Consider the following 19,894-nt stretch of genomic DNA (forward strand, 5'->3'; position numbering starts at 1 on the left):
ATTATTTTTAGACAGAATAATAATCCCATTAATCTAGTAACAATGCATGTCGAAGGTTAAGCTAATTATTTATGAAAAAAAGGACAAGCCTATGTGACTTTGTTCTGTGTGTGACAAAAATGTAGGCAATAGCTGTGTTTCCATCAAAATATAGGCTATTACATAAATTTGTGCAAAACTGGAATAACGCCTAAAAATAAAGCAGCGTTTTTATCCAAAGAGCCGAAGAGAACACAATCGCCACTTCCTGATTAACTTGCGCCAAATATCAACAGTAAAAACAGAATTTACTGTGGTAGAAGAAGCTGCATCAATGATTTTTTATTTAATTAATGTACCTGAGCCTAAGAAGACAATTGACACACAATGAACACGTGGGGGCGTTTGAAGCCAGACACGGAGATCTTGACACGCTCCAGACGCTCGGAGGTAATTAATAATATACACTAATACTGAAACAGTAAAGGCATTTTAGAATGACTAAAACACCATTTAAGATGTTCTGCAGTGTGCTCAGTCTGCTGGTTTGTCCTTTCACACATTTTCATCATCATCTCTAACCAACCTTTTTTTTTAATGTACATACTGTAATTTGTTAAGTGCACTTCGTAGTTTATGTGCATCTTATCAAATAAAAGTTTAACCTACTCAGTTATGCACATGTTATATTATGCGTATTTTCAAAAGTTATGTGAATCATGACGTTTCCATCAATCTTTTTTATGCACATCTCCAAAATGAGCTCTAAAATAGGTGTGTGGAAATGTAAGACTAATGCGAGAAATACCACTTCATCTTTATAAAAGGGGAGGAGACCAACAGAAACTCAGAGTTTAGAGAATAAAACCTGCTCCGGACCAGGTTAGATTCACAGAGTAAGTTACAACGGTAACTGACTCTGAGTTAAAGTTAACTCTCTTTTAGAAACAGGCTTGACTTACCCTGCTTTGTCGAGTTTAACAAACCTGCCATTTTGAAACAGAAAACCCAGAGTTTCTCTCATTTCAGGGTTAAACTACTCTAAGTTTTAACTTAACCTGCTTTCTGAAACAGGCCCCAGGTCTCTCGAGTTTTAGGGTCCCCTTGAAACATTCCCATTGTGTTCTGCCCTATTTGAAAAAATGCAGCACATTTTCATTAATTGTTTGTGTCGTGAGAAAATGCCGCATGTTTTTTGTTTTTTTATGTGCATGCGTTGTGAGAATTTGCAGCAAAATCTGTCAAACTGATGAAGATCTTTTCTTAATTTGCTGGCGCTTTTTGTAATTGCATGATTTTTCTTAAATTGCATTTAAATAAATTTTTCTTAAATAAGTTCTCTCAGCCACTGTTTAATTTAATGTTTTGTCTAACGATTCGTTTTTTTTTTCTTTTTTTCTTAAAATCATGTTCAGAGAAAAAAAGTCAGAATTATAACTAGAAAGTCAGAAATGCCAACACTATCTCATAGCAATTCGTAACTTTAATTAAGTGGCTAATTCGTAAAAATTTGTACAATCTGATTCGCACAATTTAGTATGATTTGCTTATCCAGAAATGACAGTTGAGTTTAGGGGTGATGTCCTTTTTAAAAACTCGACCTGAATTTGCCACTAAACTGACAAAACGTAAAATAGTTACATTTCCTCGTGAGATCAGGTTCATATTTGCTCAATTCAACTTTTATTATAGCAAAATGAGTGCATATTGTGTCTCTCTATGATTTTGTATCATGCAATAATAAGCAACAAAAGTAAGATGAGGTCACAATTACAATGCTCCGATCGATTGGCTGATATTCACATTTCATGACACGATCGGCCCTCACTGATCTGGCTGATCTCATAAATGAATCACACTAGTTTACAAACCGGTATATACATCCACAGTGCTACAACATGTGAGTATTGTTTCCAAATTGCATTATCGTTATTGTTCTTACCAGTTTTTTCTGTCTGTTTTATTTGTTATCTTTTTGTAAAGCTGCTTTTGACCATTACATGTACACAGCATCCTTAATTTATTCTGTTGCTTGAGCCGAGATCTCATATTTAGAGCAAAATTGTGCTTATGCAATGGCAAAGTTATATAAAGCTTGATAATCGGTAGTCAATATCGGCTGCAAAAACTCTGAGCAACCCCCAATCTTATACTTATCATACTAGTATACTGTATATACAGTGGTTTCCATACAATTTCCAAAACCACAAATTCAAAATCAACAGGCCACCCGAGGGATCATAATGATATAGTAACACACTTTACCAATGTCAGCCCATTATCTCATGGAAATGGTAAAGTGTGGACTACAAAGAGATAGCAATGACAGGCTATATTTACACAGAAGCTCTGCACAGGCCTGCCTTCAGGAAAAAATAAAAATGTTGCTTTTGGTGAATCAGCTGTTTGTTGAGCGTTTCCTTATCTAGAAGAAACTAAAGATGTCAGCAAAAATTCATGCATCGGTGTCCTCCGTGTTAACCTGATAGAACGTATTCATAATCAAATTGATTCAAAACTGCAACGCGATTGCATCTCTAAACAAGTTACAAGCACAATGTGTTGCAACAAACAAGCAAACAAAAATGTCAGCGATGTTCAGAGACTTTGAAAACTTCAGGAATGAGGAATTAAGTGGATTCAGGATAAAACGGACAGCATGCATGGCTTTTGCATCTCATTTAGACTAGCGCATCTGTAGTTGTCTAATCTGATGATATTATGAATAATAATCAGTCATTTTTTTCCAGCAACAGATGTTTTGCTTTTCAATATTTTGACAGTCTGAATTATCGTACAGTGCCAAAATTTGTTTTTACCTTGCTTCTTTGTTTGTCAAGACTTGGCAAGTCTCCATGAAAAAAAACTGCTTGAAGATTGATGAGAGTCTGTCACTCCTTTCCCAGATCCCCAGACAACTCTACACCAGAAGATCAGAAAAGTTAATGTCAGAAATGGTTGACTTCCATCAGTATATACCACATAATGAGGTAAGTTGGTGTAAAAACAAACAAATTTTGTGTTCACAGAGAACGTAAATAATCACGACATTTTCATTTATCCAGTCAACATGATAAATGTTTGCCATCAAAATGCCAGCGACCAGACTGAAGAGGAAATAATATTATTAAACGAGATGTTTTTTTGGGGGGGAATGTTGCACCCTTCCTGCGGCACTCCACTATTTAGTTTCACTAAAGCGAGACACATTTTGAAGTTGGCCTTTCGATATAAAGCAACATTAGTTAATACAACTAATGTTAAAAATGAAGATAGTAAAAAAAATCATTAATGAAAAAGGTATGCAAGATACACTTGTTTATATGCGTGTCTATAGATTTTAATTACGATCCATATTTTTTATTGGCTGTTTTGTCAGCAAAACATATATTCAGAGTATTTTGATTATTGAACTTCTGTACCATAAGACGGTTAGACTTCAGCGAAAAAACATGTATTTTCTTATCCTTGTTGAATGTTCTGCGCTTTAGTTTTATTTAGGATATTTTTGTGTAATTTTGTATTATTTATGCAGATGCACACCCCTACAAAATCATCCAATCAATGAATCATAAGTCATATTGTGAAATTACGCTTATATCACAATATAGATTGCAGAAAAAGTTAATTTTTTCCAATATCATGCCGCCTTTTTATCTTGTTTTAATTTGTAGTCAGCAATAAAAACAAATGCAATAAATAAAAAACAACAACAATTACAAATAAAAGTAATTAAAATAAATTAAATGATTTTTAATGCTAAAATGTAACTATTGCACAGTGGAAAATGTATACATGTATGATCAATTAGTCACAACAACATGTTTTTATTTCATTGTAACTTATTAAACTAAGTTAATCATGTTCTAAGCTAATTTTTATATTTTAAAAGTTACACAAGCCGTTTTAAGTCAGTTTAGTGTAACATAACTGTAATGGACTCACAGTTAATTTGATTCAGCATAAATCTTTAAGGAAACCAAGATTTTTTTATAGTGTGGTAATACTTTGTTGAGCATCTCTTTAAATTAGTTTGCGGTTACAACAACAAAAAAAAAGACTTCTGTGGACATTAAAAGCAGTACAGTCCATTAAAATATGTCTTACAATGAGAATAATTTTACAAAAACAAAGACTGTTTTGTCAAAAAAAAAAAATTTCACCTGCACTAAACACTTTAGCAGCTTCATCAGCACTTCCATAGACCACAACTTTTATTTAAACCCTGTAGACCCGCAGTGTATTGCCTCAAATAAATATTTATTTATGCCTATTACTTATCAAGCATATTGTCATGTAATGAAAAATTTAAAGCAGCCTTATTCGGTCTAGCAGGCTTAAATAGTTGGGTTTTGTTTATAACCATGAAGGATCACAAAAGTCCACGTAAGATGTTTATTTGCTGAAGTGTGTCTTAATATAATGCAATGATTTTTCCTGAACGTAATCCTCTTGTCCTCATGTGAAATTGTTACATTAGTAATGTATTCTGAAGGATGTAAACAACCAGATATTCAAAAAGGTAGTATGAACTTGACGGCTATACAACATTTAGTCAATGGCTGTTTCTGAATCCACAAGCTGATTGAACGGAGAAATGCATTTACAAAACCAATAATAACTTTCATGGCAGAGTCTAACAAATGTTTGATGAGCTCATGAGTCGATACTTCATTCAGCACAGAAATGTTTCAATTATGCAGAAAGGTTTGATATTGATATTTACCGCAAAACCATATTCACAGTCGATAATTCCTTGACGTGCGAATCTCACTGGTTTTCTGCTGAGGCTGCAATCCACCGTGGGAGATTATATTGAGATAGTCGAGCGCTTCCATAATCATGTTTTAAAATCGTATCACGCGCTACAACGTTATGATCATCTTCCTTCGAGGACCGCGCGCTTGTAGGAGGCCTTCATGTATTTACAAACGATCCTTATGAGGTTAACAAATCGACATATGAACCTACTGAGCTAGGTGCACCATAATTCTTTCAAAAACCCAGAACTTCCGAATTTCTGAGCGTCATTAAACCAACATCCCCTTAAAGGGGAAGTACACACATGATTAATTAAATAAATATTTTCTTCTAAAGTTCCAAATCTGTATAATCATTTAGAGCAACTGAACTCATTGTTTTCACAAACGGATTGATTGTGTCGATTGGAACATTTGAATTCACAGATGGGGGTGTCCCAAGTATTTTTGGCAAGAGTACACTTCTATTTGAAAGAGGTCATCCCTAATCACTAATCTAAATATCGCACTTTTACCCGAATTAAACACACATGATCAAACTAATGGAGTCCCTCAGGCTTGTTTGTTACATTCAGGAAGGCAGCCTGAGTATGACACCCCTGAAGGGATAAGAGCCGGTGCCCTGTCCAGCAGATTTTAGCTCCAACTCCCCTCAACAAGGCCTAGTTGGAGCTTAATTAGCTGGCCCAGGTGTGTCTGATTGGGGTTGGAACTAAACTTTCCAGGACACCCGTCTTAAACGATATAATCAAGGATATGTGTCTTTGTTGCACTTTTTGTCACCCTAAAGCATGGAACAAACTCTGGAACATGAGTATTTTGTGTGGGCCTTATTCACATAAAGTGTTGGGAAAAGTTACTTTTGAAAGTAATCCATTACAATATTAAGATACTCCCAAAAAAGTAACTATGTGTTACTTTTTATAGTGAGTAATGTATTACGTTTGCGTTCCTTTTGAGTTCCTTTTTCTTACCTGACTAAGGCTTGATCTTTTTTAAAAACTTGCAGGGTTTTTTCTTCTTCTTGACGTTAATTTTAATTTAGAAATGTATTTTTTTGTAAACCTTATTTAAACTAAAAAGTAACTCACATTACATGTTTAAATTAGTAACTGAAATTCATTCATTTTCTTTTCGGTTTAGTCCCTTTATTAACCAGGGGTTGCCACAGCGGAATGAACCGCCAACTTATCCAGCATATGTTTTACACAGCGGATGCCCTTCCAGCCGCAACTTATATACTAATAAACTTTTGCATTCACTACGGCCAATTTAGCTTATTCAATTCACCTACCACATGTCTTTGGACTTTGAGGGAAACCAGAGCACCTGGAGGAAACCCACGACAATAGGGGGAGAACATGCAAACTCCACACAGAAACTGACCCAGCAGGGCTTGAACCAGCAACCTTTTTGCTGTGAGATGATCGTGCTACCCACTGTGCCGTAGTGACACAGAAGTAACTGAACTATTATGACTTAATTTATTTAAGTCATGCATTACTTTACTCATTATTTAGAAAAGTAACATTACTACGTAATTTGTTACATGTAATGCGTTACCCCTGAAACGCTTCATTAATGTATGTGTATGTATGTATGCAATAAGTCTGCTTTCACCAAGTAGGACATGATCCTTGATCATCTATGTTGAAACTATCCTGAAACAACATTCCAATCAAAATTTAGTTTACAATGTATGTTAAGTGTAGGCTTTCTGTTTGTGTTATACACTACATTATTGTTATGGTACAGTTAAGTTTAGTGATAGGGATTAAACTGAAAAAAAAAAATGTCTACAAAATTGTTGCAAACAATTTATGTGTGGAATTTACCCAAATACATAATCATTTGTTTGTTTAAATTCAGCCCAAATAAATTGTTTACATCCATTTAACTTAAAAAAAAAAATTGTAAATCCAAGGAATCATCTTTGAATATTGTTTTCAGTGTAGGTATGGATTATAGTTTTGAACAGGAAAGATGTTCCAGGATCAACATACGTGTTAAACCAGGTTGTTTGCATGTGCTTATGATTTTTAAATGATTTTTTTTTATAAATATTTTATTTATAACTGGTTTAAATGTTACAGTAGCAGCCTATATAGAAAAATAATATACAAACATTTAGGCAAGGCAAGGCAAGTTTATTTATATAGCACATTTCATACACAATGGCAATTCAAAGTGCTTTACATAAACAATAATAAAAGTAAACAAGTAAAATAAAAATAAAAACAAATAATAAAAATGCGTAAAAACAAAACAAAACATAAAAACAGGTAAAATGTGATATAAAAGAATGAAGAAGAAGAGAAAAACATGATAGTGCAATCTGTGGGACGCAGCACAGTGCTCATTCAGTAAAGGCATAGCTAAACAGATGTGTTTTCAGTCTTGATTTGAATGTGCCTAATGTTGGAGCACATGATCATTTCTGGAAGCTGATTCCAGCAGCGAGGGGCATAGTGGCTAAAAGCCGATTCACCCTGCTTTGACTGAACTCTTGGAACTTCTAGTTTATATGATCCTAATGATCTGAGTGATCTGTTAGGTTTGTATTCAGTGAGCATATCTGTAATGTATTTAGGTCCTAGGCCATTTAGTGATTTATAGACCAGTAATAATACTTTAAAATCTATTCTGAATGTAACTGGCAGCCAGTGTAAAGACCTGAGGACAGGTGTGATGTGCTCTGATTTTCTGGTTCTGGTCAGAATTTAGGTAAAATTGAACTCTGAATCTCCAGTTTCATTCTGACACACCAAACAACTTCCCTGCGCAAAGGATCATGGATGTCTAAAGTGTCCATTAGTTGAACCCTTTGAAATCCTTCATTCCAAATGGAAAATATCCAATTGGCCAGTTTTGAGCACTTGGGTTTGGAAAAACACTTCAATATGACAGCCATGATTGTTTTCACTCCAAAGTGCTCTTCTAAGAGCAATATATATCCCAGTTGGAATGCATCGTAAATCAAAAAGTTGGGTAAACAGAGGTCAGGGCCAGCTCCAAATGGGCAGGTCAGCTCCAAATAGGTGGGACTAGAGCTCCAAGTGGACTCTACAAACCTCTTGGAGGTTTTGATTGATTTATTTAATGTTTTGTGCAGAACACAGTGTCCAAGCTTGAGTTTTATTAATGTCTACACTACACCAACACAACACTAAACCTTCCTCTTACAGTAATAAACAAAATATATATACAGGTATATTCTAATTGTTGCACAGCATAACAAGTATGACAGTATTTTGATGTGCTCAATGGCTGATTGGCTAAAGTAGAAAAACCAGTTCTGCGATTTCTGTCCAGTCAAATCTCACATAGGCAGTAAATTGAATCATACTGAACAACCTCTCAAGACATAAGCGCTTTATAAATGCAAAACACCTTTTGGAAGCATTAAAACTGTCCAAAAAGATGTCAAAAATCTTTACACGCAATGACCCAGAGATTGAGAAAATGTAGAATGACAACTGTATAATCTCTGAAATCACTAACTAAATGGAATGAATGAAGAATGAAAGGAGGGGCCGAACACAGTATAGTAGGGAGGACCGAACTATGAAAGAAGGAAGGACTGAACGAACAAAGGAAAAATTCAAGGAAGGACTAAACAAACTAAGGAAATAACAAAAGAGGGGAGGAATGTAGGAAGGATAAAAAGAAGGAATGAACAAAAAAAAAGAAAGAAGGACAGAATAAACAAACAATGGAAGTAAGGAATGAAGGAAACAGGAAGATTAATAAATGCACTACAGAATGTTACGTTTACACATCCCTGCACAAACTGCACGTAAACACATCAACTTTTTTACATTGTAATACTCACTATTTTTGGGTACTTTTAAAAGATCTACTTTTTACTCATACTTTGAGTAATATTTACAACTAATAATTTTACTATACTTGCACTACATTTTTTGGTCAAGTAATGATACTTTTACATGAGTATAATTTTTTAGTACTCTTTCCACCACTGTAGCTGGGTAAACTTAAGACGCAGTGAATGGGAGAGTACAACAAATCATTTGTTTACAATTCTACAGTTGAAACCAGAAGTTTACATAAACTCTAAAAAAAGGAACATAACCATTTTTTTTTTTTTTTGTCTGGTGTTAAATCATACTGAACGTTTACTATTTTAGGTCTGTTAGTACCTAAATCATTTACATTTACTAAATGCCAGAATAATGAGGAAAATATATATATATATATATATTTTTAATTTATTTATATACAGTGAACAGTTACATACATTTGCTTGGTATTTTTTTTTAGCTTTGCTTTTAAACTGTATAACTTTGGTCAAATGTTTTGGGTATCCTTCCACAAGCTTCTCACAATATTTTGAAGGATTTTTGGCCCATTCCTCCTGACAGAACTGGTGTAACTGAGTCAGATTTGTAGGCTATCTTGCTTGCACAAGCTTTTTCAACTCTGCCAACAAATTTTCTATAGGACTGAACTCAGGGCTTTGTGATGGCCACTCCAAAACATTTACTCTGTTGTCCTTAAAGCACATTTTAACTAATTTGGCAGTGTGCTTAGGGTCATGGTCTGTTTGGAAGACCCATTTGTGGCCAAGTTTTGATGTCTTGAGAAGTTGCTTCAGTATTTCTACATGATGTTCTTTCTTCATGATGCCATCTATCCTGTGAAGTGGACCAGTCCCTCCTGCAGCAAAACAGCCCCACAACATGATGCTGCCACAAACATACTTCACAGTTGGTTTGTGTTTCTAGGCTTGTAAGCTTTCCTCTTTGTCCTCTAAATGTAACACTGGTCTTTATGGCCAAACATTTCAATCTTAGTTCAATCAGACCACAGGACATGTCTCCAAAAATTATTCTTTTCCCCAGTGTAATTTAGCAAACTGTAGCAAATTGTAATCTGGCTTTTTTGTTGATTCTGGCTTGTTGATTTTCCCATGTTGTCACATAAGGAAACAGTGTGTTTGTAAGGTTTTCCTTAAATACTGTTCTACAGTTGTGCCTCCAATTAACTCAAATGTTGTCAATTAGCCAATCAGAAACTTCTAAAACCTTGACACCATCATCTGAGCTTTTTCAGGGGTATAATAATCTTATTGTCTGTAAACTTGACTTTCAGGAAAAGTTATAATAATTTATCAAAAAATCTCTCTCTCATTATTCTGCTATAAAGCATGACAGAAACATATTTGACAATCCTAAATTACCTAAAAGAGAAAACGTTTAGTCACATTAACATCTGACTTTTTGAAAATGTTAAAATGTTTTAAAACTTTTTATACAATGTATGTAAACTTGTGGTTTCAACTGTATTTGCTGAAATAATAAAATAAAATGTATTGATAGTTTTATCAAGACTTTCAGAAAAAGAAAATAGTGAGAATGATGACGGCAGCCAGAGGAAAAAATAACGTCAAATTTCTCTCTGCATTACAAACACCTCACATAAGCGGTAACTCGTTTTTTGTAATTTGATGAAAAGTATATAAATGTTTATAAGTTTTTTTTTTTAATCAAAATATTAAAAACTTTCAAGGATTTAAGATTATGATGACCTTTAAACGCTTCATAACAGTCTTGTGAAAAGGGCCCATGTCCTGGAAAGGGACTTAAGAGTTTAAAATCCATTGTATCCATACCAATTTATGCATTTTTTATTAGTCAAGTAATTAATTCAAGTAATTAAATGAGTTATTGAGAAACTTAGTTGCATTTCAGACAAAGCAATTACATATGTTATTAATAGCAATTGTTTTAATGTAATTAGTAATTAAATTATTTTGGAAATGACTTACCCAATAACTGATTGCAAACCCAATTTATGTAGCACTTATAAAAACATGTTGTTGTCCAAATGAATGTGCACACTGCACGTAACCTACTACATAGTGCATACTGAAATAGTAATCCAAGTAAAGTGTTAATCCAAGTAAAATTATAGATGATAATGCCTTTATATATTAGTATTTAATAAAGATAATGTGGGTGACATGGTGGCTCAGTGGTTAGAACTGTCGCCTCGCAGCAAGAAGGTCGCCGGTTTGAGTTGGCTTTACTGTGTGTGTTTGCATGTTCTGCGTGGGTGTCCTCCGGGTGCTCCAGTTTCCCCCACAGTCCAAAGACATGCGAAATAAGTGAATTGGTTGAACTAAATTGGCCATAGTTTATGAGAGCATGTGTGAATGTGAGAGTGTATGGGTGTTTCCCAGTACCGTATTGTGGCTGGAAGGACATGCTGCTTAAAACATATGACGGAATAGTTGGCAGTTCATTCCGCGGTGATAAATAAGAGACTAAGCTGAAGAAAAATGAATGAATGAATGAATGAATGAATGAATGAAAGATTATACATTGCACAACTCCTGATGATTTCTTACATGACATTGTTCTGCCTCACTCCTTGTATTACAGATGCGCCGGACATCCAGCAGGAGTTCTTGCTGTTTTTTGAGGAGTCCTGATAGTGAAGGCTTCGAAGTGACTGTTTTATGATGTTCAGACACTTTTATTTTTCAGCTAAGCTTGTCACCAAAGCTCTTCAGTGCATCTCAAGCAACTCAACTCCGCTGTTTTCTTGTAGACATCTAGTGAGTTTATGATGCAACTCAAGGATCTGCCATACTCTCGGACAACTGAAGGAATACCTCCAGGAATGAGGACTTGTGTTTAGATCAGATCTGAACTTATTTTTAATTGTACCTGTGAAACAAAAAAATTCAATTGTATATGAGATATGCAATGTTTTTGCTGCTTTGAACCCTGGTCAAAGGTTTATTTCCTTCCTCACAATGAGGTATTTATTTACAAGTAGATACACTGGGCTGTATCTCTCTATTCTAGTTTATCCTGAGCATCCCGGACTAAGAAACTGAATGTAAAGTGTTTCTTTAAACAGTTAGTTCGACCAGAAATTAAATTTCTGTTCTGAATTACTCAACCTCATGTCGTTTCAATCCCCTGAGACCTTCGTTCATCTTCAAAACACAAATGAAGATATTTTAGATGAAATCCTGGAGCTCTCTTATCCTCCATAGACAGAAACAGTGCTGAGATGTTAGAAAACACAACAAAAACATTGTTAAAACATTGTCATGTGGAGGGCCGGTGTCCTGGAATGTTTAGTTCCAACCCACATCAGACTCACCTGTGCTAGCTAATCAAGCTTTTACTAGGCTTTCTAGAAACATCCTCGCAGGTGTGTTGAGGCAAATTGGAGCTAAAATCTGCAGGATACCGGCCCTCCAGGACTGAGTTTGGACACCCCTGGCCTATGTCTTCCACATCAGATAATGGTGCATGTTTACTATGGGCAATACAGAGCTTAGTTATTGTGCTGCTGACTCTAATGCCAATATACGATATTGCCATACCTGTCAAACCTCCTGTTTTTCCTGTGATTCTCTCGTATTGTGAAGTTCTATCCCGCTATCATCCTGTCAAGATATTTTTCTGTATTTCTTCCATATTTTCAATCTTTCTATGAAGGCTCGCAATAAACATTAAAGAGCTGATCCTCCCTATACGTAACCCATACCGCCAAACCACCAGGCGACGCCCCTTGCTTTTAAATGCGAATATGTTTTTTGCTTTTATATTATTCACGCATGAAAACACTTTGAAATAACTATGCAGACGGCGGGATCCCTTCCTTTCCATTACAGGAGCCATTGCCCCTTTTATGTAAATCAGTCAGTTCATGTAGCGGTGCGTGACTGTCAGACGCGCTCCAAAGAGCTGATAAATAGACGCTGTCTCCCAAACGGATTCTGTACACATGATTTGAATCAGAGCAGAAGTCGACACTCAGGGATTTAGGTGCATGTTTTAACAGATATATACACATAATAACATCTGAAAATGTCGATTTTGGTGGGTTTTCTTTTAACACAGTCAGGAAAGCAATCGAATGCTTCTATTATAAATCTGTGCATTTTTAGTGACGTCTCTGTTATTTAATGCAATTAAATGATAAATCTGGTTCATTCGCTGCTCTTTAATCAGAATGTTTAGGTTATTCAATGAGAAAACGGTTAATGAGATTTGATAACTTGATTCAATTTCTTTATAATAGCTATTAATTTTGATATGCTAAACTGTTTGAAATAAATTATTATTTGCAGCTTTTTCTAATGTATACTATTTATTCTACCCTTTGTAAATAATAATAATAATAATAATAATAATAATAATAATAATAATAATCATTCACTCATTTTCTTTTCAGCTTAGTTCTTTTTATTAATCCGGGGTCACCACAGCGGAATGAACCGCCAACTTATCCAGCACATTTTTATGCAGCATATGCCCTTCCGGCCACAACCCATCTCTGGGACACATCCACACACACCCATTCACTACGGACAATTTAGCTTACCCAATTCACCCGTACCGCTTTTTTTTGGACTGTGGGGAAAACCGGAGCACCTGGAGAAAACCAACGCACACACAGTGAGAACATGCAAACTCCACACAGAAATGCCAACTGACCCAGCCGAGCCTCGCACCAGCGACCTTCTTGCTGTGAGGTGACAGCACTACCTACATCGCCACTGCGTCACCTAATAATAATGATACTAATAATACTACTACTACTACTGATAATAATAATAATAATAAAACATATTACTGACCATTTCAACAGTTCATTTACAATGAAACAGCTCTGGATGAACATTGAGGATAATCCCTTTTTTTCACATCCCAATGTTGACATGTATAGATTTTGCCCTTAGACGCACACCCCTGACCTGTTGCGGAAGGTTTTTTCTTTTTCTTATGGTGCATAAAAGTATTCTTGGAGCTTTATGATCTCAGCTGAGCTACTGAAGTCACATTGAAGGTTTTGATAATGTTTTTGTTTCCTTTTTTGGACTTTGACCATCTCTGAACTACTCAGGTTTTATACACATTTTTACTACAAAATTCTATGACTTTTCCAAGACTTTCAAGTAAATTTTAATGACTTAATATTTCATATATTGTCTACATATACACGTGTTAAATAAGAAAAACAATGCACATTCAAATTTATAAACATGCAACAATCATTCATTTATTTAGTATTTTAGTCGTTCAGTCTTTAGGCTTATTCCCATATTTATCAGGATTTTCCACAGGAGAATGAACCACCAACTACTTAGTTTAAATTTATATTTATATCTATGTAAAATTGATTTAGATAATGCTTACAAATCACTAATAATGTGAGATCATGGGATTGGCCAAGGACAGAGAAAACAACTAGCCCATATTTAAATAAACAGATATTTGTTAAACAAATTTCCACGACTTTTCCAGATGTGCTGTTTATCCAAAACTTTTCCAGGCCTGGAAACTGTCATGTCAAAATTACATGACCTTTCTAGGTTTTCCAAGACTGTATGAAGCCTGACTACTGCAGTCAATGGGCGGGTCAGAGAGCTCTAGGATTTCATCTAAAATACACGGTAAAAAATGCAGGGTTCCACACAATTCATTCCGATTGTCCCAACACAAATTGATTAAGTAAACTAATTTAGCTAATTTAAGTGGATTGAACTTGAAATAATTAAGTTGTCCCAACACAAATGTTAAAAATTAAAGCTCATTTTACATGAGTAGTTTCAACAAGCAGTAAACAGTTGTGTTCTGAAAACAAATAGAAGTCTCAGGGATGAGGGTGAGTATTTAATAACATTATTACAATTTTTGGGTGAACTAACCCTTGAACTCTTGGGGAAAATGACAAAATGTGGGGATAATTTCTTTGTTTTTACATTAAAAAAGTAAAACTATTGTAGTATATTTCAGCTACAGGTGAAGTGTATCATGACCCTTATTTCAACTGAAATTTAAATATGCACAAATGAACCGTTCGCGTCTCTTTCATTAAAGTTTTCCACTCAAACATCTAAACATAACACACGTTTCATATGGAAAGTGTTTATTTTGGGCTAGTAAAGTAATCAGAGCAACAGTTGCCAGTCAAAAATAAGACAATCAATCATATTAAACCCAGACACATCAAAGATAAGCTGACAGACAGGAAACAAGTGATTACCAATTATAATATTAATAAACCCGTGGTTTGAGATGACGCCGTTTCAGTTGGAAAAGCATTAGCATTTGAATAAACAAAGTCTGGATAATGACAGCAAATTGATCAAATGCAGCAATTTTGGTCCGTGCCAAGTTTCAAAGCACTTCGAGTGTCATCTCCATTTCTATTACTTCTGTTCTTCAGGCAGTTATTATGACCAAATGAGATAAGAAGCGAATAACGAGACACTCCAGCATACGAGCTCGTTTTAAATGAAATATTTCCTTGACTCGGTACATAAATAAAAGTACAAATGACAGAAATCTACCACACACGCCGACAGAATTCACAGCAAATCATTAACAAAGGTGCCATTATCACTTCACTGAACAGAAATGAATATGCCCTTTAGCGTATCACCATGATTTAAGTACAAAATCGCTGAGCGAAACCACGCAATGCAGCAGTGACTCTCCTTTTTATGAACCGAAGCTGCTTTTAAACACATCTATAAAAGTCATTATCAAATATATGTAAGGGCATTTTCAGATGGTGCATTTCTCAGAAACTATTCTGCTGGTCGCATTTGCAAAGCTGAGAGAAAATATTCAAACCTAATGTATTTCGGTGCATGTTCCTCATTAGCCTTTAACGCCGTTATTTGATTCAATTAGGGATACTTTGACTAGCTATTTGATGTTTTAACATATTTCTTTACAATAATGTTATAGTAATATGTTACTATATAGTAATATTAAGTAATATAGTAGAATTTTATTTTAAAAGGTAAAATGTCTTGCTGCACCAGCAATAGTGTGAAAAAAAACTGCTATTGGTTTAACAATTAAAACAAATGGACAGACCCCCAAATACGCCATTGGTTGAGCTGATGATGCCAGGGCTGGTCAGGATGCTTAAATAAATAAACATTTAGCAATTTCTTTTGAGAAATATATTATAATTTTTAGCATATTTTAAACAGCCCCTATTATTGATTTTGAAAATGACCTTCCATACAGTGTGCAGCACAGCTCTAAGTGAATGAAAACATCCAGCTGAGGTTTAAATCAACCTTGTTTAAAAATATCCAATTTAAAATAAATGATTTGACTCAAGAGTCGTTTAAATGATTCGTCGTTCGTCAGGATTTTTTGCATGTTCATATCCACGTCGAGACGAACTAAATATGAAGTTTTGGATCCGGTAATACGTGAACGCTCCTTTCACTTCAAACGCTAGCAGTGCTGGTGAGTGTGGGACTGATCATGACTGAAGGTGAGTGAACATTAATGAGTGAACGTTGTAGTGATTAATGCAATAATCTACCTTGCAACTGGGGATTTGTTGGCGAGAGATTTTGACGAACTTTATCAGTACACAGTTCATGGATCAGTTTCACAAGTGTAAGTAAGTGTGATTAAAATGTTGACTCTTTGTTTTCTCTAGCTTGCAAATTATGTATTTGATTGTGTTTGGCTACTTGTAATCGCTCCACGCGGCTTGTACTCTATCTAGTTAACTCTTTATTTTCACATATCGCGTCTAAAACCAGGTTGAAAACGCAAAGCATGCTGCATGTTTAACTGTATTGCTTTAATGCGCTCCTGCATTGGGCTCACACATATACTCTGCACTCTGACTACTTCAACAATGTAGATAAGCTGTGGTGGGCGTTTCTCACTGTGTCGCACTGAACGCAGTCGACTAATCGCAACAGACTAGGTCATCAGACTAATCAGCGCAGATTAGCATCGTGCTAAGGAGGGGTTAGGGAACAAATTAATCTCTGAACAAATCATATGGGAGCCGTTGGGAAAATGAGGTAAAAATAAATGCAAATTATAAGAAAACAAAAGTGTTTTTGACCTTGCATGCATATCAGCCTGTTATTGGAGACCCACAAAACCAAAATATGACTTATTAATGTATAATAGGGGCTCTTTAACATGCCACAAATGACACATCAACTGTAACAATAAAGAAGGGACAAGTGAAGATATTTTCAGAAATGTCTGTCACTGCACAGCGAAATGTCCTTTATAAGTCCTTTATATGAGGGGTGACATTTGAATAACATCCCTATCAAGTGAGATGTGAATTTTTTGAAAATCTTAAGGCATCTCTGAGCAAGAAGGCTCAGATTAGTTTGAAAACTGGTTTCTAAGGTCACAGCAAAATAAGGAACAAACTACAAACAAAAAAAAAGTGAATTAGACTTCCACTAGAGTTGCCCTTTTTTCTAGCAGCACAACTTTTAATCTAAATGTGCATAGATAAAGTGAACCAATAAGAGAAATGTGTGATGTTCACTTGAGGAGATTCTGAAGCATGGCGGTGGCGTAGGTGGGACGGGCCTGCTTGCTTTCAATAGCGTTCTTCAAGTATTGGATTCCACCGCAGCGCTCCCAGATCTCCTCAAACTGCCGGGGCAGGATCTCGGCTCCACGTTTTCGTGTGAGGCCGGTCTCCTCCAGACTCAACTCGCACATCTCCATGTCATCTTTACCTGAGAACGGTTACAGAAGGCGTCAAATTATGTCTGTGTACACATTTTACATCTGCAAATAAGCATCGAATTGTCTTTTAAAGGTGCTGTATGTAAGTTTGGATTCTACTAAGGCATAAAAATACCATAATATGTTTGTAGATATTTAAGAAACCTGCTAAGTGAACATTCTTGTTTATCTGAAAAACAATGCTGACGTCAGATATTCCACTTTTTTTTGCGTTATGTGCTGGAACTTTAACCTGCCCATTGCCAGTTTAGCTAATTATAATTCAGCACCCCAGGGTGCTTTGAAGGAAAACAGTGTATTTGATTCATTCAGTCATGAAAGCTCTCAAAATATGCATCCGATACCAAAATGCAGCCTCCGGTGGACAGTAACAGCCTCCTAAATGAGACACAGATTCAGAGTTCCACATGAGGTGGTTATTAATTAGCAAATAGTAAAAATATTATAAAGGTAAACATTAGGTGGGCAGATTACATTGTAACCCCGTGTCCTAACAACACACTACATGATGAGTATTCAGATTCAGAGTTCCACATGAGGTGGTTATTAATTAGCAAATAGTAAAAATATTATAAAGGTAAACATTAGGTGGGCAGATTACATTGTAACCCCGTGTCCTAACAACACACTACATGATGATACATAGTAATAAGCAATTTGGCTGTTTGCACCAGATGACAGAAATTTAAATACAGCCATCAGAAGCACAGAATAGTGCACCTACTGCACTTCAATGATATGGTAAGGGATACAATCTAATTAAACATATTAAACCTCTTTAACTTTATCAAATGTACATGATGAATCACTGATATGTGTTGGCTTACTCTGAGTCACAGTTCTAAAGTTCACTTTCAAATGGTTTATTTTATTTTCAAAACCTGAGGTGAACTATCTGCTGCTGCTTTCAGTAGTATGACAACATTATTAGCATTTAACACTAAATAAAGCACATGAGGTGCACCTGAGGTGATCATCGTCAGTTTATCCTGTTATTCAGCTGCGAGAAATAAAAGCTGTTTCTAAAATATCAATTCGAGGTGTTGGTTAGGACAAAAACTCCTTTCAATATGGAAAATATTTCCTCTATCATGTGTTATTGCTTTTATTTAGAACACAATCTAAATCAGTCTTTAGGCTTGATAGTCGCTTCTGTCTCCAATCTAGCAACCTGTGCTTGCGTGTGTTTTGAACCAGGAGTGCAATACCTAATTTAACCGCCTTTAAGAGTTTCAGCTATTTTATCAATTCCAGCTTCTTTTCTGGCGTATTAATTGTTTATAAATTGGAGAAAATGACTGATTTAACTTCATAGTATTTGGTACCTGCAACCAAGAGGATCGGCTGCTTGTCTGGATGAAGCTCCATCTGCCTAGCGATCCAGGGTCCATCAAAGTGAGCGTACCACCAGCCTTTCTTCTTGTTCTGGGGGTCTTTGTACTGGTCTGCGGGCCGGATGAAGGGAATGCGGAAGTAACGCTGCTGTCGGTTCATCGCGATCTCTTGTTGCCGGGCTGGGACAGGTGGAGCAGGGTTTTGCTGGGCTGGAATACAAATATATAAAATAAAAAAAATATGAAAAAATGTGTTTCTGCTTGTCTGTTCAAAACCTGCTGCTGAGATTCTAGGGTACTCTGATTGTGATGAAAATGTCATTTATAGCATGTTGTTACAAAATGTGTTGTTATAGGTCAGGGGAGCCCAAACTCAGTTCTAGAGGGCCAGTGTCCTGCAGATTTTAGCTTAATCTTGCCCCAACACACCTGCAAGGATGTTTCTAGAAAGTCTACTAAGAGCTCGATAAGCTAGCCCAGGTGTGTCTGATTGGGCTTTGAACTAAACTTTGCAGGATACTGGCCTTCCAGGACCGAGTTTGGGCACCTAACCTAGTTCTAGATGTTTCAGAGAGCGAATCAGAGCATGAAGACAAAAACTGGAGTGATGCAACTAAGCAATTAATGCAAGTCAAAAGGTGAAACAAAATAGATGGCTCACTTTTCATCACATTTCTCAAATATTTACAAATGATATGAATATCAGATTATCAGACTTTTATTGAATGAGCAAATCCATCTGTGGTGATCGACCCAGAAATATGAAAATAGTATGCAAACACTGCTTTGTTTCACGATTGTGTAGCACTACTTCTGTTGCCTTTTTGGAATGACAATGAAGACTACTGGCACCTACAGGTGTGGAAAGATACATTCTCTCACAGAGACACTAAACGCACATACATCTTGTAGTCAGATGTGGTCTGTTTGGTGTGTTCACGGGCAGTTTTTTTTGTCCCAGATGGGACGCGACACAGTCAAAGCGAGGCAACAACACAGTCAGTGTTTGTCACAGCTGTTGACATTTAAAAATTACAGACAAATATTTCTTATGTAAAATACGCTTTTGATTTCATCTGACCTAAGGTGAAGTTCTGCAATGTTTTTACCAGTGCAGTGGCTGTATAACAACATCATCGTAACCTAGCCTTCCCCAGATACATTCCCAATAGAAAATAACAAGGCACTGATGAAAACATTGCCTAATTCAAAATGTCACCACTTTGTAGTCTCCCCTGAGTTCGCACTTCTTTGACATTATGCTGTTTCGACTGTCGGGGAGAAGTCTACTCTT

At 35.8% G+C, this 19,894-nt stretch overlaps 2 protein-coding genes across 6 annotated transcripts in view; one reads left to right on the forward strand and one right to left on the reverse strand.

Annotated features, from left to right (window-relative positions):
• Positions 1-14,623, forward strand: part of impg1b (interphotoreceptor matrix proteoglycan 1b) — a 57,657-nt gene extending 43,034 nt beyond the window's left edge. For 2 of the 3 annotated variants that reach the window (XM_087290816.1, XM_087290817.1), the window contains 2 exons: positions 2,886-2,969; positions 11,144-12,859. In XM_087290816.1, the coding sequence (XP_087146942.1) occupies positions 2,886-2,925 (40 nt within the window). In that variant the 3' untranslated portion in view covers positions 2,926-2,969; positions 11,144-12,859. Of the gene's footprint in view, positions 1-2,885; positions 2,970-11,143; positions 12,864-12,956 lie in introns of those variants that run through there. The other variant, XM_087290815.1, reaches the window with a different exon arrangement.
• A 14-nt stretch (positions 14,624-14,637) lies between these two features.
• The window catches only part of myo6b (myosin VIb), a 154,847-nt gene continuing 149,590 nt past the window's right edge, over positions 14,638-19,894 (reverse strand). For 2 of the 3 annotated variants that reach the window (XM_087288954.1, XM_087288953.1), the window contains 2 exons: positions 18,592-18,810; positions 14,638-17,256 (listed from right to left, as the gene is read on the reverse strand). In XM_087288954.1, coding sequence (XP_087145080.1) covers positions 17,057-17,256; positions 18,592-18,810 — 419 coding nt within the window. In that variant the 3' untranslated portion in view covers positions 14,638-17,056. 3 annotated transcript variants of the gene reach the window in all.

This window comes from Danio rerio, chromosome 17 (assembly GCF_052040795.2).
Source record: "Danio rerio strain M-AB ecotype USA chromosome 17, GRCz13ab, whole genome shotgun sequence".
NCBI classification, from domain to species: Eukaryota; Metazoa; Chordata; class Actinopteri; order Cypriniformes; family Danionidae; genus Danio; species Danio rerio.